This window comes from Anas acuta, chromosome Z (assembly GCF_963932015.1).
Source record: "Anas acuta chromosome Z, bAnaAcu1.1, whole genome shotgun sequence".
In the NCBI taxonomy this organism is placed as follows: Eukaryota; Metazoa; Chordata; class Aves; order Anseriformes; family Anatidae; genus Anas; species Anas acuta.
Genome location: NC_089017.1, coordinates 54817701 through 54841301, shown reverse-complemented (window position 1 = coordinate 54841301; position 23601 = coordinate 54817701). Strand labels below are relative to the sequence as shown.

Genomic DNA, 23601 nt, shown 5'->3' with positions numbered 1-23601 from the left:
AAAATTGCTGAGCAACTGATATGCTATTTCTTTGCTATTTTTATACGGTATGTACTACATCCTCATGGATTATACAGCATTTTATTCATTCCCTACCTTTCTCAACTTGTTCTCGTGCTTGTTGATTGGTCATTCCAGGGTATGGGCATACTCCTAAACTGAAGGTCTCCCAGAGGAGGATTCCAAAGCTCCATACATCACTCTCAGATGTATATCTCCCTGAGGAAAGGAGAAAACACACAGCTTATCCTTTAGAGAAATTCATGCTTCAGATGATTACAGCCACATATTTTTTGTCAAGTTTTATATTAGCAAGCTTTAAGCAGAACAAAGTTGCAGCTACTAAATAAACATTCTGCAAGTATCATGGTCTCCAGCATTTACAATGGTAAACAAGTTATCTTAAGGTCAATACCTAGGAATAATATAAGCTGACTTGAAGTTTTAAGAAGTTTGACCGACTTGTTACATACAGCATATGGCTGAGAAGACCTTACCATGTCAGTTATTTCCTTATAAGTTAAGAATTCTTTACCTCTTACTGTCCAAAACGAATTTTGTTCTTCTTTTAACACACACACACACACACAAAAAAAAAGATCAAAAAGATCACACACCTTCACTTCAACTCTGAAGATACTTCTTAGAAATTACCTTTCCCACTTCCCTAATATAGCATGGCATATTCCAACCACAGCTGATGTCGCCAAAATTGCCCAGAGAACATCGGATTCTTAATTGAGAAAATACTTTCTGAAAATTAATGTATAGTTTCTTCAATTGTTGTTTAATTTGGACCCTGAAGAACTGACGCTCCCAATCAGTTAAAGGAAAAGAAAAGAAAACATCAGGCCTGCTGGTTCTACTGTTTTCAACTATGCTTCAGAGACAGAAAAAAAAATAAATAACTGAATTCCAAACCTCTTTGTGTAATTAAAGCTTTATGTTATGGAAGGTGAGATCTTGGAGAAAATACTACTGTTGTCCCTGTTGGATTCACATTAAGAAAGGTACTGCATCACAAAGTGAAGGCTGCAAGACCTTTGCAGCAGCAGGACCTATGAAAATGTTAACTTAAAAATCCATTTACCATATTTCTTTCATCAGCTTTGATGTGTGTATTTCTGCTGCATACTATTATATTGTGTATGCCTTTGTTCTTAAAATTATATGCATGCTTGAGAATGTATTGTTTGTTCATGTCCAACCACTAAACAAACCAAACTAAGCCACTTCTCACTAGAAAAAAGGAAAACACATGTAAATTGTAGTGACAGTTCATGGTACGACAACTGTTCTGACATCAGAAAGTTCAGTTTACTGTAAACTAAGTATCACTTCCAGCTGTGCTACATTTGCTAGTGTGCCTAGTAGATGGTAATTATGGACATTCACTAAGCTCTTTGCTGCAAGATTAGTTTTCTTGTCTACATATCAACTCTCTTCAGAGTTTGGCATCCAGTAATTTAACACTTTTCATTGAAATCATTCAGTAAATACAAGATAGGTGATTAGCTTTTTAAAAACTAAAATAAATAAATAAAAAAAGAAAATACATGTTTTTCACTGTTAATTAGCCTTCCAGCTATGCTATTATCTGGGGGAAAAAAAGAGAAAAAGGAAAAAAAAAGCTTATTCATTCATAGAAAAAAAAAAGCAGTGATTTATTAACATAACAAACAACATGAAGTTGTACTCAAAAAACATAACTTCTAAATGTGTATTTGAATTCTGAGAGAACCATAAGCAAAAATATCCTACACTTGACATATATATCTTTATTAAGAGCTTTTAAAGCAGTTTTTCCACTTGCTGAAAGTGATGGGAATCATGTAGCTCCAAGCAAAAATAATGTTAAGGAATGGCACTGAACAGTACCCACTGAAGCTGAGGTTCAGTCTTCCACAAACTTCAGAAGCATCAGGATTTCATTATGTTTTCAGGCACAGCTCTCTAACCACTCCACTTCTCCTAATCCAATTTCCAGAATTCACAAATTCTTTTTTTTTTTCCTTTGTTTTGTTTTGCTTGTTTGTTTGTTTTTTTTTTTGTTTGTTTGTTTCCTTTTTTTGAGCTACTATTAATTTGTTGTTTAGTATGAATTCAAAGGTGATTAAAAACCAAATTTTTCTTATTTTCTTAAACACTGTATCATTCATGTGATGGGAAAATTACCCAACCCCTCATCTTCCAACCTTTAAATTTTGCCACTATGAAATAGCACAAAGAGTGGCTGCCAAGTAGTTTTGAAATATTGAAGATTTAGTTCTGTTTCAGTCTGGTATCCTTAAATACCTTCAGTGTTACCTACACAAATGAATGCAGTACTTAGGACCACATTATTAGGATTGTAAAATGCAAAACAAATATTTCTACTTGCATCTTTCTATTGAGAAGAAAAGAAGATCCTTCAAAAACACCCAGAAACCTACTACCACATTTTGAAAGTTAAATATGAGACTGCTGAACACATTCAGAAATGTTCGAGATAACTTTTTTTCAAAATGCTACAGAAAATCACTTAAAACTGGTTGGATACAGATGCATTTTAGGAAACACCAACTTGATTTTAATCAGCTGCAGTTTTGTGCCCAGTAATCTGCATAAAAATACCCTCAAAATTAACGTGTTGTCATGTAAGACAGTTTCCTTCTTTATGTAGTTCACTGGACTGCATATGCCTATAAACACTATGTTTCTATCATATATATCAAATAAACTGTATGCACGTCTGAAATAATGAAAATTATTTCAACTTTCAAAACACCAGTTGTAGTAGGAAAAAAAAACACACAGAAGAGAAAGTGTATTACACAGTAAACACTAGCAACATTAGCACCTCCGAGAATAATTGATACTGTAAGCTCTCTTAGTGTAACTACATTTATTTTTAGCCTTACAAAAGGAAGATCAGCTTACTATGTAATGGCATTAACTCCAGCAAAACTGTTAATGAAGTGAAGCATTTTGCTCTCAATTGTGAGCCATAAAGTTATGATTTCCAATCCATGAGTTTAAACAGAAGCTTTAAGAGATTATAGGAATATTTACAGATGTTTCAAATAAAGTATTTTAAACATTTTTTCTTCTAAGAAATCAAGTAAAGATCTGGTTGGGAGAAATGCATTCAGAGTACGAGATCATTCATTTAATATGCTGATTCTTCACAGCAAACCTAGAAAATCTAATTTTTTCTAGTTCCACCTGCAAGCTAAAAAGCTAAATACAGCAGTTTCTATTTTTGTTTTGGAAAAACTACCCACATAGTAAGGACCACTTCCCTTAAGCAGAAATAATGGCATTTTCGTCTGTGATAACAGCATAGCAATTTATAAAAGTGGAGGTAAAGAAAAGCTGCAGTTGAAAAAACTATATAAAGCAGTGACTTTAGTCCTCTCAAATGCAATGACTTATCTAACATGGAATACTAACATTTTCTACCATTTTCAAAGAAATGCTAAAGCAATCACTGCCATAAATATGCAGAACCTGCCACTCATTTTGCTAATGATTTAGATGACAAACTAGGCCAGCCACTAGAATCAGTTGGCAACATAACCAGAGCATTATTTTATTGCTACATAATAACAATTCTGATGTTGCTAACTTCTTTTGGAGTGTGGAACAGTATTTTACACACAAATGAGGTTAAAATATTTAGCCTCACTACACATTAGCATATTTGAAACATTTTTATTTGAACAGAGCATTTATATTGGGTTTATGTGGCAAGGCTTTGGTAGCAGGGGGCTGCAGGGGTGGCCTCTTTTAGTTTGCTTTTAGTTTCTCACTGCTCTAATCTGCTAGGGATAGGCAATAGATTATATTAGTCTCCATTCCCTGAGTCTGTTTGGCCCATGATGGCAACTGGGGAGCCAACTCCCTGTCCTTGTCTTGAGCCTTGAGCCCTTCTCATCCTATCTTCTCATGCTATAGGTGTTTTTGCAAGAAGGTACACATTCATCCTTACCATAGTTGAGGGCTTCTGGGGCAGTCCACTTGATAGGAATCTGCTTTAAGCCTGATGATGAATACACTCCATCATCTTCTTGACGAGACATTCCAAAATCGCTTATTTTCAGTATGTTGCTTTCACCTACCAAGCAGTTCCTTGCAGCCAGGTCTCTAGGTTAGAACAAGACAGAAACCACAACATTTTTACAAATTTGAAAATCCTTAAGAGCATTGAAACTGTGAAGAACAACACGAAATGGATTATTAGGTCTTTTCTACCACAGCCGAACTGGCCAGTAAAAGCAAGTATGTCACCGCGTCACCTTCACAGGCCAGTAAAAGCAAGTATGTCACCGTCACCAGTTCATTGATGAAATGAGCACAGGTGAGGCTGTTGTGCCTGGTCAATGCCTTGATCATGGTGCCCTGGTGCTGGCAGGGGGCTGTGGGGCTGATGCATGGGGTGAGGCCAGGGCTGCCCCATGCTGACACAGCCAGTTCCTGACGGCTCCAGCAGCCTCACCGCAGGGCATGGCCAGGCCCCACAGCCCAGATGCCTTGGGGAAACGGGTTTAAGAAAGGAAGAAAATGGTGCTTGTGGGGGAGAGGAGCATGGAGCAAGTGTGAGAGAACCAGCCCTGCAGAAGGAGGGCAGGAGGTGCTCCAGGTGCCACAGCAGAAGTTCCCCTGTGACCCGTGGAGAGACCGTGGCGGAGCAGCTGGGCATCTCCTGAAGGACTGCAGCCTGTGGGAAGCCCCACACAGGAGCAGGGGAAAAGTGTGAGAAGGAAGGATTAGCAGAGCAAAGCTGGGACAGACTGAGCACAGCCCCCACGCCCCATCCCCCTGCGGTGCCTGTGGGGTGAGGATAAGTAGAGGAGTCAGGAAGGAAGGGGTGAAGTTGAGCCCTGGGAGAAGGGGAGGTCAGGGGGGAAGGAGTGCTAGTTTTTGTCTTTGTCTGTCACCATCCAAACCTAATTTATTTGTTAATAAATTGAATTGAAGTTCCCCAAGTCACGTATGTTATGGCTGTGATGGTATTTGGTAGGTGATCTCCCTGTCCTTTAATCGACCCACAGGATTTGTCATCTTACTTCCTCCCCCTGTCCTGCTGAGCAGCAGGGTGAGAGGGCAGCTGGGTGGGCGTCCGGCAGCCTGCCAAGGTCAACCCACCACAACTATCCATGAAGTTCACAGAATTTTTAGGAGGAAAAAAAAAGAGTTAAAACAATAAAATTTAATCCGTAATGCTACCTACAATTCATGGGCAAAGTATTTTAAAACTAAATTTACAGTGTTTGTTTCCAGCTTAAACAGCTAATATTCCATGATAACTACATTAGCTTTCATGCTTTGGACTGGAGCTGTAGCACAGTTTTGAAGCAAATCCCATGAGCACATTGCACATTGCACAAATGCACATTGGTTTTGAAGAGAGATTTTGGTGCATGGAAACTACATCATTTTTGGAAGATGTCCAAGGAAGAAGGTGTGCACCAAGTTTGTCTCCATACCTAAAGCAGAAAAAAGGGTCTGAACCAATGACAGCTTCAAACACTATGAATGGTGGTGACATCCAGCACAGAGGCCCAAAGTGAATTTAGTCTGAAGTAGAAGTCTTGATCCAAATATATATATGTGTAAGTTTTTATGTCTAAAACTACTTTGATCATTTGATCCATATTGATATTGCACTGCATTTTGTGTTATGTAGACAGAGCCTTTGTTTCAGGGTAGTTATTAAAATAGATCCAAACATTTAAACTGTAGCTGACTCACACAAGATTTCTACCAATAAGAACATTTATGTATCTCTAGCATGATGCTCTGTGCAATTATTCTTGCAGCTAGAGAAGATGTACCACTTAAAAACACCTGAAATCACCATTTCCAGCTGAAGATATGCATGTGTAATATGCACCACGGTATACAGTTTGATGTTAGCATGTTATACTGTTCAGTGAAAGTAAGAGGTCTGTAAAACAAAATCAAATTATTATTGCTTATATTCAAGTAAAATGTATCACCATGAAACTTCAAGAATTTATAGCTGAAGTTCCAATCATACTTTAATTATGAGGTGTATTTTTTTGAGGTGTATTTTTTTTTTGGTCATTTTACTTCATTTAGTCTAAATTTTGTGACAGATGCACATGAGTAGTGGAAAAAGTAGTAAGTAAAGAACAGTAAAAATAAGTAAAAGTTATATCTGAAAGAAAATTCATGGAGTTAATTAATATCAAGAACACCTCCTTACCTATGTCAGACCTAGTATTTAAACAAGTTATTTAGAAAAACCTAAGTAATGAGCTCTTTTTAGGTTTATTCCTCATATATAAACCTGATTATTAGGGAAAATACATAGAACATAGTACACAGTCTTTGCTTGTATGCAAAGATTACACTCAGTTCACATAGTTTTTGCCTGTTTTGTTTGTACCAGCTTTCTGTTTCTTTTAGAGTCACCTAGAGGAAGCATTTTTCATCATTACTACAAATTTACAAGTACACTTCCAAGAAAATCAAACTGGTAGAGCTTGTGACATTGTATTTTGAATACACATATACATAAATTAACATTAGATCTCCTGAAAAAAAAACACAGACAAAACAGTTTTGCTTCAGGAAAGTGATTTTCAAACTGTCTGTTACCAGGCAATGGGTCACAGAATGATACTACTCAAGCTGCCACCCTGTACATGAGCACCAAGAGAGGAATCATGGGCCACTGGTTAGCTAATGGCCCACAGCTGGCGCGGGTGGACACCACTGTCAAGTCTACCATCGATCTTTCTGGGCAAATTGCTGGTTCTTTATTTTTATCTCAGTTACCCATCTATCAAATAGAGAAATATTCTCATTGCTATCTTCCACAGAACATCAATAGAATTTTATGAAATAGTGAGTGTTACTAACAGTAAGATAGAAAAGGATGCATTGTAAGATAGATGAAACATAACTTACTAGTAAGACTACAAAGAGCAAAATAAATACAGTAGTAATGGTTATGAGTCTCCAACTATTAATACCTTTTTTTTTTTCTCTCAGCTAAAACTCCCAAACTTCTGAACCTGTAACAGTATATACTACTTTTAAGACATCATTTGCATCAATAAAGCCTTTTGAGACCTTAATATGCTTATTTCTGACTTAAGTAGATTTGCTCTATTCCTTTCTCATGTGTCAGGTATGCTCTTTCTCTCACTAATTTAGAAAACACTTTAGATGTGCATTTTTTCTTTCCCTTTCTCACCTTAGTCTTCAGGACTTTGTAAGTCTTTGGATCTTTGGGTCTTCTGGGACTTAAAAAGTCAAAGGGGCTTTGTAATCACAGAATGGTTGAGGACCATGTCTAAGAGGCTTTAGAGTATCTCCATGGAGGAAGAGACCGTTCTCTGCCACAAAAGCCTGGTGCTGGCTTGTGTTCAGCTCGCTGCCCACCAGGACCCCAGGCCCTTTCTGCAGAGCTGCTTTCCAGTTGACCGTTCCCAACCCAGTACTGGGGCTGTTCCTCCCCCCAGGTGCAGGACTCTGCCCTTCCCCTTGCTGACCTGCATGAGGTCCCTGTCAGCCCATGTCTCCAGCCTGCTGGGGTCCCTCTGGTGGCACCACAGCCCTCTGGTGCATTGGGCAGTTTGGGGTCATCTGCAAACATGCTGCTGCATCACATACATCATTAACAAAGATGTGAAATGGGACTCGTTATTGACCCCCAGGGTATTCTGCTTGTTACTGGCCTCCAGTGAGACTGTACCACTGATCACCTCCCTCTGGGCCTGGCTGTTCAGCACATTTTCAGTCCACCTCGCTATTGGCCCACTCAGCCCATATTTCAGCTGCTTCTCCAAGAGGTTCTAATGGGATGCTGTGCCAAAAGTCCTCCTGAAGTTTAAGTGGGCAATACCCACTGTTCTCCTTTTATCTGCCAAGATGTCATTTCATCACAGAGGTGATCAAGTCGTAATTATCAAGAGTAATCCTTCTCTCAGACACTTTTCTTATCCTTGTGAGGAGTTGTTTCTTGGAGTACATAACAACTAGCAATGTTTAGCAGATACAGTGATATTTAAATCATGCTAAATCGCACCAAAAGTTCTTTTACTTCACACTTTTAGTAACTTGCCATTCAGTGGGGTGAAGCAGCATGAGTACAGTGTCATTCTCAGTGCTTCACCTTCAGCCACTTCAGTTTCTGTAATTTCATCTACTGTGAATGTATTTTTCATTTTTTTTTTCCTGTTCTCTTACTTGTAATGTCTTCACAATGTCTATTTGCTTAACATTTGCTATTTCATTCCTAAGGCCTATAAATACCCTCAAAATTAGGGTATCTTGTTAGCATTTTTGCTGTCATTTTACATCTGCTTCGAATCCTCAGTGATTTGTTGTATTTGCATTTTTAAAAGCATTTTAAAAAACATCAACACATTAGCTACCTCATGCTTTCCTTTTTTTATTCTGAGGGGTTGCTATGATTTTTTGACATATTGCATACAGCTTCTTCATTGCTTCTCCTCGTGTCTGATGGTCTCCTTTAAGATGATATTCATATTTTTCAGCCCAGAAACAAGACAAAATAACCAAAATTGTACTATGGACACTATGATTTATTACAGAATTTATAGCTATAATCTGAAATAAGTCAGGACATCAGAAAGTATTACTTCCATTGCTTTAAATTAGTAAGTTACAGCTTTAATTTTCTTCCAGTTTCCAGGATGTGAAATTTCATGTGAATTTGCTACTGATAAATGAAAACAGCTCTACCGTAATACTGTTATGGTGCTTATAGAATACCCTTTGCATCTTAACCTTCCATATGAAGTACACAGAATAGGGTTTCATTCAAGAGTCAGTATATATGATAGATGACATTTCAAGTATTTGTTTGAAAATTGCATGCATAGCTGATAACAGAAAACAACTGTGAAGAGTCACTATTATAAACTATTACAGATAATTTCAGTGTTAAATGTCTGTAGTAATTCATTTAACTTTCTAGACAGTCATTAAAAAAGCACACACATGAAGGAAGTGAGTATGTTCTATTTGTTTTCTTTCTTCTCTATAATGGTACCTAAAGCACACATCTTGAAACAGTGCAGATATAATTGCATTAGGTGCCTCTCTCTACATGGGGCATTGTTTTGCTTCTCATGCAGCATTTTCTACTTTCTTCAGTAATTCCATAAAATCAATATATATCTTCTTTAACATAGAAAATCAGCAAATATTCCTTATGTCACATTGTGAAAGCTGTACAAATTGGGAACAAATCACACTGATCCTCTGTAGAACAAGTTTGTTACTACAAGAGAAGCTATGACTCTCACTACTTAATACCATGATTATGCAAGTTCCTAGTGCTATTAGAAACAAATGCTTTCCCTCCAACTACTAGAGAATAAAAATTAATATGTAAATCAGAGATCTGAGTTTTAAGCAGTTCCTCTAAATGCAAACAGGGCACTGACTACAAATCACTAACAGGGGTTGAATATGCTGAATCTGCGAGAGAGAGATCATACAACCCTTTTGCTAAAAATTCAATAGCAAGTTAAAGAGGAAGTAGAGCCAATTCCTCTGTGCTGGGAGTTGTTACCATCTGGATTCATGTCTGTCAGTGAAGAAATAAACCACATAAACTTTTCTCTAAGGACTCTGTTCCCCTTCCTCCGCCCCCCAGAAGAAATACACTGAAAGTAATACCTAGTATTTGAATGGGATTCCATCAATTAAAGCAAAACAAAAGCGTAAACTCATTACTAAAGCAGCAGGACAGACTGCCTCACCGAACTAATTAGCCATTTTATAGCCCCTCCCTGGATCACGGAGTTAAAACACTCCTAGGTGATAAAAGCAAGTAATTAATTAGTGAACAGGATCAGTTTATCCCCTCTGCACATTTAATTCAACCAAAACAGTCTACTACCTGATCAAAAAAGGAGTGGCAGGTCTACAAGTGAAACTGCAATTTTTTTTGTGGACTATAGACACTACCTCTCCTTTGACCACATTAGGTAATGTTCAGTGGTGGCAGCCAACTAAGTCAAATTATACCTATTTCTAAACTGTCTTGATACACACACGGTGCTCATTTTGCTATACATGGAGACCACAGTCAAAATTATATGTCTTAATAACAGACTGGAAAAGTATTAGAAGGTCAGAAATGCATCCTTCGAAGTGTTCTGTGCTGTCCTCCCCCTTTTACACTTTGTGTTCTTGATTTCTCCACATTAGTTCATATATCGTTATGAATACTAGAGAATTCTAAGAAAACAGTGATTAACTGTGTGGTGGTTTTACCCTGCTGGGCAACCAAACTCCAACACAACTGCTCTCTCACTCAGAGAGAGAGCAGGCTGGAAAGAAAAAAAAAAAAAAAAAGCTCATGGGTTGAGATAAGGATAACTTAATTAAAGGGAAAAGGAAGAGGGAAACAACAACAAGCAAAGGCCTTGAGGAAGCAAAGAGAAGGTGAAAAAAATTACTCTCTACTTCCCATCAACGAGCAATCAGGGCATCAATACAGGAATCAGGGTGTAGCAGTTGTTTGGGAGGACAGACCTTTTCAAAATGGGAGTCGCCCCCTTTTATTGCTGAGTGTGACACCATATGGCACAGAGTACCCCTTAGGTCGGTTTAGGTCAGCTGCTCTGGCAATGTCCCCTCCCCACGTCTTGCCCACCCCCAGGCAACTGGCTTGGGTGGTTAGAGGAAGCCATGGTCATAGGGTCATAGAATCATTCAGGTTGGCAAAGACCTTTAAGATCATCTGGTCCAACCATCACCCTGCTACCAATGTCACCCACCAAACCATGTCCCTAAGCACTAGGTCAAACCTATTTACAAAACACCCCCAGGGAAGGTGATGCCACCACCAACCTGGGCAACCTGTTCCAATGCCTGACTGCTCTTTCTGAGAAGAAATGTCTCCTCATTTCCAATCTGAACCTCCCCTGGCGCAACTTGAGGTCATTCCCTCTTGTCCTATTGCTGGTTTATATGTGAGAAGAGGCTGACCCCCAGCTCCCCACACCTTCCTTTCAGGTAGCTGTAGAGAGCTGATGCTTTACCAGCAGCATTCAGCAATAGACACAACACTGGTGTGATACCAGTGCTGTTCTAGCTACAAGTGCAGAGCACAGCACTGCAGGGAAAGTTAACTCCATCCCAGCCAGTCCCAGTACAAGTTGTAATACTAATAATCACTTCTCTCTGTTCCTCATATTATACACGTCCACCTTCATTCTCACAGAAGAACAGGGCTATGAAAACAGAGAAGACCCATGTTAGATGTGGCAGTGATTTCTTAATAATGTCTAGTGTTCTGCTCACTACCCAGAGTTTTCAATATTGCCCAGTTTTTCTCAACCATAAAATAAGTAGATTTCCCCACCTCGCAGCAGTAAGTGACATTCAATTACTTTCTCCAAAGTATTTTGCAACTTGCAGGTTAAGAGACTTAAAAATTAGGAAAAATAGCTTAAAAGAGAAAAAAAAGTTACGAACCAACCCCCAAATAACTGTGTCCAGTAGCTGAATAGCACCACAATACCTGGCTTGTATCTAAAGGTGGATTTTTTTCCAAAGAAACCAGCACTGTGCTGCTGACTCTCATAGTCATGGCAGTTAGAGCTATCAGACAAAATTATTTCTAACATCTTGGTGAATGTATCTCTGTGAACAAATCTTACTAAGACTGCTTTAAATCAAAAGGCAAACTTTAAATAATAAAGGCCAAAGAAAACAGGAAAAAATGAACTGCCAATAAACCTTAAGCATTAAAATTAATGCATGGCCTAACTAGAAATTGATTGGTAAGTTGGTAAACAAAGAAGCACATAAATGTCAGGTTTCTACAAAATAACAAAACTATATTCAAATACAAAATATGCTCAGTAGATATTGGGAGGCAGCGCTACATGTTTTAAAGATGCTGCAAATATGGATGACAAACTCAGTTATCCCTTTCTGCTCCCAGTTAGCATCAGGCTGTTAAAAGAAGACTTTTGTTTGTCTTCAGTATGGTGGGCCACTGTCAACAAAGACCCTGCTTCATTGTGCAGTTAGGTAAATAAGGAAGCTAAAAATGTCCCCCACAGAGGGAATGAAGCAGTGAGTAACCCCTCATGCCTTTGAGAAAATAGCCTACATCAGCTCTCAAAGAGAGCTCAGCATCCTTGGCACAGCCCTGGTGGAGATGAGGGGGGCACTGCGGGGTGACATGCAGTGCCATGCTGGTGAGGGGCACCCTTTCTGCTTTGGGTACATTTTTACCTGGGATGAATCCCAGGTTCCTACCACACATTATGGGGCACCTGCCCACTAAAGAGATAGTAATGGAGGAAGATAAAGGAATGGAAACTTGCTGTTTGCAGCTCAGATATGTGACTATACAAACTGATGCATTACAAAACTTTTACCTTCTTTGAAAAGCACTCAGGAAAGTTATTAGGTATCCTCCATTTTCAAAGAATGACAAGGTTTCCATACCAACTATTTTGAAAGAGGGAAAGATGGGCATGGTAGACAATTAATTCCCCTGAAGAGAACCAAATACCATCAAAGTAGTAGACTATAAAGACAGAAATGAAACAATAAATCAATACATCATCTATTCCTCCCACCTTTCTCCTCTTTCTGAGGAATGTCTCTGGTTTTAGAACAGAAACATTCCTATCAGCAGCATCTACATGTTTTTTATCAGCCTTGTTTCTCAACTTTTTTTTTAGAACATAATAGTTATTATTTGTACTTTTCTGAACAATTATTTTGATGAATACAGAAACATAGTCATTTTAGTCTATAATAATCTTCTTTGCATTGATGTCCCTGTAGATTTTTATAACCCTTTTTTCCTGTGCAATTCTGATTGCATGTAATGAGCTGAGCTAAATGTAAGACTTATGAATGTCTAATGTCCTTTTTCTTCCCCCCTTATACTTCATTTATCTCTTGAAACAATGGTTTGCAATTCAATTTATTTGTATCTCAACTTTTTTCTTCTGTTAGTTGGGAAAACTTACCTTAACTGTCCAACACGAACAACTTAAGAGGGTACATAAATGCTCCCTACAATTTTAAAGTAATGCTAAACCTGTAAGTAGTCCCCTCCTCCCTGTTTACCCCTTGCCCCTTCCCCTTTTCTTCCTTTTAGAGGTAGGGGAACTAAAGATCTACATAACCTACATTTTATGTTCATGAGAAGGCCTTTACATATTAAGTTTGGACAACTGTACAATAAACTATCTAGCCTCCTTACTTCTGATAAAGTTATGGGTTAGACTATGAGAATCCAATTCTAGAAAAAAAAAAGCTACAAAAAGCAATTCTAGTGATAGTCTAAGTGAAAACTAAGAATCTGGATAGTGCTAGCACTGGATGGTAAGTAACTTTATGGAAATCCTATAATACTAGGGCAACTGAAAACTGAAAAACACATTCCAGAAATCTCTAACAGTAGGACAGACAGAAATACCACTACAGGATCCCACGCAACCATTCCTACAGTCTGGAAAGAACATTATAGTATAATAGGCACAAATAGGATGGAATAGTTCAGTAGGAAGGGACCTACAAAGATCATCAAGTCCAACTGCCTCACCACTTCATGGCTAACCAAAAGTTGAAGCACATTAATGAAGGCATTGACTAAGAGCCTCTTGAACACTGACAGGTGTGGAGCATCAATCACCTATCTAGGAAGCCTGTTCCAGTGTTTGACCACTCATGGTAAAGACATTTTTCCTAGCGTACAGTCTGAACTTCTTCTGGCATAGCTTTGTGCTGTTCTCGTGAGTCCTGTCATCAGTTACCATGTAGCAGAGGCCCGCACCTCCCTCTCCCCTTCCCTTCCTCAGGAAGTTGCAGAGCCATAAGGTCACCTCTTGGCCTTTTTTTCTCCAGACCAGACAACTGTCCTCAGCCTCTCCTCACAGGACATAATTTCCAGCCCTTTTACCAGCTTTGTTGCCCTTTTCTGGATGCTTCAAAGTGTCTTACAATCCTATTTATTGTCCTCTCAACACAAGCCAGCAATGCACACTTGCTTCCCAGAAGGCCAACTGCATACTGGGCTGCATCAAAAGATGCGTGGTCAGCTGGCCATGGAAGGCGATTGCCCTCCTCTGCTCTGCCCTTCTGAGGCTCCAGCTGGAGTGCTGCATCCAGGTCTGGGGCCCCCAGCACAAGAAGGATGTGGAGCTGTTAGAGTGGGTCCAGAGGAGCACCTCTCCTATGAAGAAAGGCTGAGAGAACTGGGGCTGTTCAGCCTGGAGAAGGCTCCAGGGTGACCTCACTGCAGCTTTTCAGTACTTGAAGAGGGCTTATAAAAAAGACAAGACAGCGACTTTTTGCAGATGGCTTTAAACTAAAAGAGGGGAGATTTAGATTAGCGGTTAGGAGGAAATTCTCCACTCAGAGGGTGGTGAGGCCCTGGCACAGGCTGCCCGGAGAAGCTGTGGATGCCCCATCCCTGGAGGTGTACAAGACCAGGCTGGATGAGGCCCTGAGCAACCTGGTCTGGCGGGAGGTGTCCCTGCCCATTGCAGGGGGTTGGAACCGGGTGATCTTTAAGGTCCTTTACAACTTAAGCCATTCTGTGATTTTATGGCTTACACTGTGGAAGCCAGCACTGCACACAATATTCAAGGTGAGGCCGCAGCAACGCTAAATACAGTGGGAGCATCACCACTTCTGACTGGCTGCTGATGCTGTATTTATGCACCCGACAATGGTGTTTGCCCTCTTGGCTGCCAGGGCACGCTGCTGGCCATGCTGAGCCTGCTGTCACCAGCACCCCCAGGCCCCTTTCTCCTGAGCTGCTCCCCAGCCGCTCATCTCCCAGCCTGTTCCTGTGTCTGGCAGCGCTCTGCCCCAGGGGCAGCTCCCAGCATTTAACTTGTTGAACTTCATGCCACCAATGATTGTCCAGTGCATCTAGGTCCCTTTGCAAGGCATCCCCCTTGAGATTAGACTCAAAAGGTCTGTAGTTTCCTGTGTCATTTCTAATGACCTTCTGGTAGATTGGTGTAACACTGGCTAACTTGCAGTCTGTGGGGAGACCTCAGATTCCCAAGCGCTTTGGTGGGTTATTGAAAGGGGTCCAGCTATAATGTCTGCTAACTTCTTCAGTACTCTGAGGAGAATCCCATCAGGCCTCATGGTCTTATGAACACCCAGCTGACACAATCTCAGCTTACAATTTTGGTGACCACAGATGAGAAGTCACTGCTACCCTAGTTGTGGTCCTTCCAACTCTAATGACTGGGCAGCCCAAGATCTGTCATTGTGATTAAAAGCTGAGGCAAAAAGCAATGAAACAAACAAAAACCAAAAACCATTAAATGCCTCTGCCTTTTCTTCATCCTTACCTTTAAGCAAAAACATGGGTAAGTTTATGATATTCATAACATTTTTAATATTCCTCAAAAACCTATTTGATATTCAAGTGAATTTTACAGAAAATTAAGTGTCCAGAAAGTAGTCAGCCAAGATAGATAATTCTTTAAGTATCTAAGATGGATAATTATCCAAGATGGATCAGAAGTTTTCATTCTTTGCTCAAGAAAGTTGCAACTCAAATTCAGAGACATCTTCCATTTACAAAATCAGATGTACAAATAGACTGTGTTGTTCCCAGTAAGCAAATACCATATTCAAGTAAGAATTTCCATATGTACTGTATCATTCATAGAAATAATGAAGGTGAAACACAACAGCAGAGCATATGATTATATTAACTAGCAAATTCTTTATGTGATAATATCATGGAGTTAATCAACCTACTTGATGTACCAAACTTGCTGCAGTAACTGTCCTTGCCCTTTTATACAAGGAGGGCTTCTCAGTTCTTAATTCTGAATTAAGTTTTGAATGTTTTACATATTCTATTCTGTAGCACAATGTCGAATTATCATCGATTTCTCTGCACAGAGGCATTAAATATTGGTTTAACTTGTTTACAAACTTGATAATACCTGAAGAGACAAACTATCTCTATTGTCCATCATACATCACTGATAGAAAAGCTTGTAGGCTGCATTTAAAGAAAATGTCAAAAGTCATGTAGTTTTTAGCACTGATTTAATGAATAAGCTTTTAAGAAGATCAAATTTTCTTTCTGTTTAACATTTTTTCTAGTGTTAATACTATACACTGCATGTAGTTTAAAATCAATTTAACACTAATAATGGAAAGTAGAGCATGAGAAGTCAACAGAAAACATCACAAGCACCCAAGGAACCATAAAATTCAGAAGCACAATTATAATACAGGTTAGTATCTGTATTTTCATCTTTTTCACTAGATTAAGACAAATGAGTACAATAGTATTTGCAGAGCTTTTCAGGTCTCAATGAAAAAGAAGGTATTTAAATTTTTTTCTCTCTCTTCTTAGGTTGGAGTTAAGTTCTCAGAGTATATCAAAGCTTTATGCTTCACCTGAGGCAGGTATACTGGGTTTACATGGCAAGGTTTTGGTAGCAGTACTGGCTACAGGGGTGGCCTCTGTGAGGAGAGACAAGGAGCTGTCCCACTAGTGGTCAGAAAGAGCCCCTTCCAGCCAGATGCAAAATGGACCCACTGCTGGCCAAAGCTGAGCCAGTAAGCAATGCTGGTTGTGCCTCCGTGGCAGCAGGTTTAAGAAAGGCTAAAAAATGCTGTTCAACGCATAGAGGAATGAAAAATGTGAGAGAAACAGCCCTGCAGGCACCAAGGTAAGTGGAGATGAGAGAGAGAAGGTGCTCCAGGTGCCAGGGAAGAGATTCCCCTGTAGCCCATGGGTCCGACATGGAGCAGATCTCCACGCTGCAGCCCCCCCATGGGTGGAGGAGCCCCCGCTGGAGCAGGTGGATGTGGCCTGGAGGAGGCTGCGGCCCATGGAGAGCCCCCGCAGGAGCAGGCCCCGGGCCAGAGCTGCAGCCTGTGGAGAGGAGCCCACGCAGGAGCAGGGGGTCTGGGGGGAGCTGCCGCCCACCCGTGGGGGACCCATGCTGGAGCAGTTTGCTCCTGGGGGACTGCAACCTGTGGTATAGACCCACACTGAAGCAGGGAATAATGTGAGAGAGAAGCTGAAAGCCTAAGTTTTATGAACTGACCTCAAGTCCCATTCCCTATCCCTCTGTGCTGCTTGTTGGGAAGGAGGTAGAAGAGTGAGAAGTGAAGTTGATCCTGGTAAAAAGGGGGTAGGAAAGTTTTTTTTCAGTTTGCTTTTATTTCTCACCATCCTACTCTGTTATTAATTAGCAATAAATTAAATTAGTCTTCCCCAAGGTGATTTGCCTGTGGCAGTAATTGGTGAGTGGTCTCCCTGTCCTTATCTTGCTTGACTTCTTTTTTTTTTTTTTCCATCATATTTTCTCCCTATCCTGGTAAGGAGGGAGGCTGAGAGAGCAACTGCATGGACATCTGGCAGCCAGGCAAGGTCAAGCCATCACAGCAGGCAAGAAGTTTAGCCGCTACTGCTCTTTCAACAGCTAACACGAGCCATGTTATATTGTGGATTAATTTGTTAACTCTAATGCATTCATATAATTGAAACGTGTTTGCTCCTACCAGCAGACAAGTGTGGATTAAGATTTCAGAAGTAACACATGAATCTGGACTAAAGTTCATGTTTTTAGTTGACTGAATATTATATAGGCATTAGAGACCAAGACAATTTATTTAGTGAAGTTAAAAAATTAAAAGCTAATAATCACAGTAAAAAGATATGAAGCATTCAGCATAACTATGGTAGAAGAGGCTACACATTCATGAAAATAATATACAGGAATGAGAAAGAAACCAAATAAATCAGGTTTGATTAGAGCTTAGGAGGAAAAGACAAAGTAGAGTAGTATTAGAGTCAAATAGTGCTAGACAAGAGGGTTGTATTGTAGTCCCAATCTTTGTAGCTAGGACATTAAAAAAAGATGCCTCTTGAATTTTTCAAAGAAAGAGATAAAGGAAACCAATACCAAAACCACAGAGAAGAATCATCTATATTTTAAAACAATTATTACATTTATTTTTTTTTCTTATCTAGTAAGGTAAAAAATTGACTGGATGGCAGAGCTAACTTTCAGAAACTGCAAGAACTCACATGTACATTCACATTCATCACAAGCAGATTTTACAGCTGGGAAGAGTTAAGGACTACATGTTAGTAAATCCAAGGGCTCTAAGTTCACCACCTACTGAACACCACCCTTCTTCTCTTACTGAACCTCCATGCTATTTCATTAAATCATCTGTTACAAGATTGTCCTTCTCCTGGAACACCCAGTATTCTCTATCTCAAAGAAGCCATCCTGCCTCTGGCTGTTGTCTGTCTGTTGAAGCATGCTCACTCATGTACTGTGTTGATTGCCAATGGATTTGGAATGCTCTCACGTCCTCTGCGAACTCAGAGGTGCTGGAAACACTTCCCTGTGCTTAATTTAAGGATGGGAATAGAATTAAGTATTAGAAAACTACTGCAAAGCTTTTGATTTACTGTACCTGGCTTTTATTCTGAAGTATTTCCACACATACACACAAATTATATCGCTACATTTTAGATAGACATGATCCTCTTCACTGTTTAAAATTTTACCTTTATTTTAGCATTTGCACTGGGCAAAGGTTATACAATAAATAAGCAAAGTTCAGCTAAGCATTTGCTAAACTCCTAAAATCTTTCTGCAGGAAGAGATCATGGATACTGCTACTATTTTGGAAATTTCCTAGAAGACTGTAGAAAGTGTCACAAGACAAGGTAGTGAAGTTGCCTGTCTTCATTTATCAGCTTTGTTAATGATCTGAAGGAAAAGTCAAATAGCAATTTAACTAAATTTCCAGATGATAACAAATTAGGAGCTGCTACAAACACTAGTAAGGGCAAAGAAATAAAAATAATGAAAGAAAGGTTGGGAAAAACCTGTTGGAAGCAACAAAATTAGACTTAACTTGTAAAACATAAAGATATTTTGAAAAATTAAGCCTAAATACAAACATTTGCTGGGACTTCTTTTCTCTGGGCAAAGAAAAAAGAAGGCTTGGAGGAGATCTTAGCAATATATATAAATACTTGAAGGGACAGTGCAATGAGGGCAGAGCCAGGTCTTTTCAGAGGTGCCCAGTGACAGGATGAGAGGCAATGGGCACAGACTGAAACATGGGATATAAGCTCCTGTGCTTGTGTCTGGACGCCAGGAGCACGGATTTACTATGCGGGTGACCGAGCACTGGCACAGGCCACAGAGGCTGTGGGGTCTCCCTCCTTGGGGATCTCCAAAAGCCCCCTGGATGTGGTGCTGGGCACCTGCCTGAGCTCCCTGCCAACCTCAACCACTCTGCATTTGGTGAGTGCTGGGTTAATGATATCTACTTTTATTTCTCAACAGAAACAAATTTCCAATAAAAAGATAGAACTAATTCTTCTTTCCTGATACTTAACATTTGGACATAGGCATACTGTGCAATACCTTGTCTCTATATATACCTTGACTCTATATTCTTGAATTAGTTTACCAGGCCCCTCACCCCCTCTATTTTTATTTTTTTTTAAATTTCTGCCACACTACTTAATAAATGCCTCAGGTACAGCTCTTGCAGGGTTCTACTTGCTTTCAATTTCTCTCTGCTTATGAGTCATTGTGTTTACAATGCACAGAGAAAATTTCTGAGACACAATTTCTCAGAAACTTCTCTTTATATCTACAGCTCCTCTCATCAAACAATACAGTAACTTCCTACTGGTTCTTACTGGTAGCAAAACTTCCTCTCTTTTACATGGCTTAGCTTTGCTGATTTCTTTTCCATTGTAAAAAGTTCATGTGCTCATGGCCTGATGAGTTGGAGAAGGAGGTAAGAAATATTTTGCCCTTCTGGCATTACTAATCTTGCCTGCAATCTTGTCTTAACTGTGACAAATTAATAGTCATAAAAAAATAGCAAAGGTAATCATAATTATTTATAGCTTTGATTTGGGAATGCAACTTTCTCCTGCTCATTAATGCCACTGCCTACCACTGTATGTATAAACAGCAAAGACGTCAGACCTTCCACAGTAAGAGAAACCAAAAGATACAAAAATGAAAAAAGACAACATCATAGCAAATAAAATGAAGGGCAGAACCAATGGTAAAGATCAAGGATGTAAGTACAATTTAAAAGCAGGAAGTCCAGATTATTATTGTTGTCAAGCTGACATTTATGAGGCAAGAAACAAAACAAATACCAAACTAAATGATTCAGAACAATAATGAAGAACACAAAAATGACTGGAAATGGCAATATATGTGTTTTTGGTATTTCTGCAGGACCTTTGTTTCTCTGAAAAGTGTTGAGCTATAGTTTTTTATTTAGGAGAATATTTAGAGGAAACAAGGCTGATGCATTGTAAAGTGCACTGAGTAGTTATTGCAATACACAACTTACAACAGACTAATGTTCTCTAAGTGTCATTTAGAAATGTAATCAAATGTAACTCAGATTACTTAAAACCATGAGCAGGATGTGACAATGACAGCAAATCCCTGTGAAGAAACCTGTCTCTAGCTCACTATAGATTGGAAAGTGTGAAAGAACACTGGCTGGAACAAAAACAGCTAATGAATTTGGTATTATTTTCTCATATATACAACAAAAACAACATACAAAAACAACAAAAAAAATAAAGTACTTTGCATACAGTTAAAACCGGTAAATGACTATTTTTTTAACCAGCTATTACTTGTAAATATTAGCTACAAACTTAAATCCTGGCTCCACTAAAGTTAATTAATTTAATGGAATCAGGATTTCAAGATTTGTTTTTAAGCTGAATACGATCAAACATTCTAATATATATTTTCTAACTTGTTTAGTTTCTCTACAATCAGATATAGTCTCTTGAGAGAAATTGTGCAAACCTGAATTAACATGGGGGAGTCACACATGAAAAAGTGGAGCATAAGCATTGTCTTGGTGACAGAACAAAGTAAATTTCCTCTTTCCAGTAAAGAATAAAAGCATTAATTTCCTTTGGAAGCACATGGTTGTGTTTGTGGGCTGTGACCATGGCACCTATGGCTACTAGAGAAACATATTCTCCAAGTGATGGAAGCTTCAGCTTCTGTTTTCAAAAATGTTGTTATTAGGTCACCCTAATCAGACTATTAGACTATTTTTCTTTTCTTACACAATGTAATTTCATGATAATAGATTTTTTTCAGCTCCCTTTTTTTTTTAATTTTTATTTTTACAATTTTTACTTCAATCAACCAGGATTTTTTTTTCTTTTGCATTTTTAATATTGAGTATTCTCTAACTAGGAGTTTTCATCTATGTTTTTTTCTCTAACTAGGAGTTTTCATCTATGTTTTTGCTTCCCCCACCCCCCAAATTAAGAATTTTATTTACCACTTTCTAATACTACTGTCAAGAGCTGCATGTAGCATTCTGTTAAATTGCTCTCTCTGCTACCTTACAGAATGGTCTATTTTTTCTTTCATTTACCTATTTCCAGTATGTGGGTACCTATTGCAAAGCTTCAAGTATCTCTGCAAAAGATGACATGAACAATACAGTATGCTGGATAAGAAATGAATTTGTGTCTTGAATATACGTATCAGAATATAAAAGACGTATACAATTCATCAGTGAAATAAAAGTTGTATACATAGTCCAGAATCTTAGGGGAAATACATGAATAAGACTTCTTTTTTTTATTATTATTTTTTATCTGCAGGTTAGGTCATACCTGCAGCTCATACCTATGATCTTAGCCTAAGGGGATCTGAATTGTCCCCACAGGTATCTCTACATTAGCAAGTAATTCAGTACAAGAGAAAAAGATAAACAGACAGAAGTAGCTGGTGATGAGGCTCCTCAGATTTCCATTACATGCAGTTACAGAGATTTACTTCTCATCAGACGTAGGCTGGTTTTGTTTGCAAAATATGGTCCTAAATTGCATAGCCAAGCTGTTGTACAAATTTGGGTTTCCTCAACTGCAGGCTTCCTAGGGAATACCATTTTGTCCTTTCCCAATCCTAGGCAGACATCATCAGCATAGCTGCACATCAGAGCCCTTCACAGAAGCCTCCTCATTACTTCTGCTCCTCCTCATAGCATTTCTGAGTTACATCATTGTGCCTGATGATGTTCCCACCTTCCAGCTCCACATTTAGACAACACATACTGTAAGGGGCTCAAAAATCCAGTAAAGATGAGCTAAGCAGTTTTAAAGAAATGATTAAAACTATTATAGAAAAATCCTGGCTCTCAAATCTAAAAGACTGTCAAGCCGCACATCAGTTGCTATAAAACACTGACCAAAATGAAACTGAAGGACTTCAGAGTAGTAGTTACTTAGTAGTTAAAACATGCAAAAACTGCCCATTGAAGGAAAGAACATATTTTTATATTTTACATAGAAAAATCTGCTATAACTTTTAGATTTTTCTGAGTTCCCTCTGCCTTACTCTCTCTGAAGATTATAATGCTCTCTTGTGGTAGGAAAGATGGTTATTTATTTATAAACATATAAACACTTAATTTTAATTTACAATTGAAGTCCAGCTGTGCTATAGAAGAATAATGATATACACTGAGAAGCTAAACAAGCTCTTGAAAATTAAAACACATTAAAAATAACCAGGATAAATAAAAATGTCTGTAACCACAGTAATATTATTTCACACTTGAGTTGAACTAAAATATGACAACAGCAGCACGGGAGATCCTGTCATCTCAGTTCTGCCATCCATGCTCACAATATTCAAAATTTCTGTTCAGGAACATGATGATCTCTAATCATTTCAAGCTATAAATACATTAAACTTGCATCTATGACTAGTTTGTGTGTTAGCAGTTATGTTAGCTCTAACAGGGATTACATGAAATGCTAAAGGGAGGCAGAGGTGGTCCCTGCAAAAGCAAATGACAAGGGAGTGGGTTCACGATTACATACATGCCCTTGGGAGAAGGGTAAGAAACTAGTCTGAATAACCATGTGCAGAAGACTGTCTGAACAAGCAACAAGGGGAAGAAAGGGTAGCTTCCTGGCAATGTATGGGAAGTCAGGAAGGTCTATGATAACTAATAGGAAGGACAGCCAATTCACTTGCTAGTGAATGGTAGTGGAACTGTTTACAACCAGCTAACTATGAAGAAGTGATACTTACAGGCAGAAAGGTTAAAAACTACTTGTTTAAGCATTTATAAGCTTAATCATCATTCTGATCTCAAAAATCCTGCCCAGAAAATAATCTAAAGCAGGAAGACTTTCTAATCAAGCATTTTTACTTATTCTACCATCCTAATTCCTATATATAGTTTTGCAAAACTGGGACTTGGCCCTTATTTCACTGATCTATTTTTATTTCCCAGAACCCATGAGACTTGATGAAGTATCCGACATCCAGTTTTGCCAGGAGCTTTTTCTGTCAGGCTTGAGTGACTCAGCTTATATCTGCAAACAACAAAATACTGTAACATTGATTCAACAGTTCTTACAGCTCCATGTACCTTGATGATCTCCCTCAATCTTCCAAATCAGTTAACATGCCAATAAAGCTTTCTTCACTGCCTCTTGCCTTGCATAAGGGATTTTGAAATATCCTTTGACAAAAAGTAAGACCCTATTTCAATCAATACTCACAGTTATATAAAAATGTTTCATGAAAGCATATCCTC

General features: G+C 38.8%; 1 protein-coding gene across 4 annotated transcripts in view; it reads right to left on the bottom strand.

Moving 5' to 3' along the window:
* Positions 1–23601, bottom strand: part of FER (FER tyrosine kinase) — a 187366-nt gene that overhangs the window by 7717 nt on the left and 156048 nt on the right. For all 4 annotated transcript variants that reach the window (XM_068666029.1, XM_068666032.1, XM_068666030.1 and 1 more), the window contains 2 exons: positions 3971–4125; positions 97–219 (listed from right to left, as the gene is read on the bottom strand). In XM_068666029.1, the coding sequence (XP_068522130.1) occupies positions 97–219; positions 3971–4125 (278 nt within the window). The remainder of the gene's footprint in view (positions 1–96; positions 220–3970; positions 4126–23601) is intronic.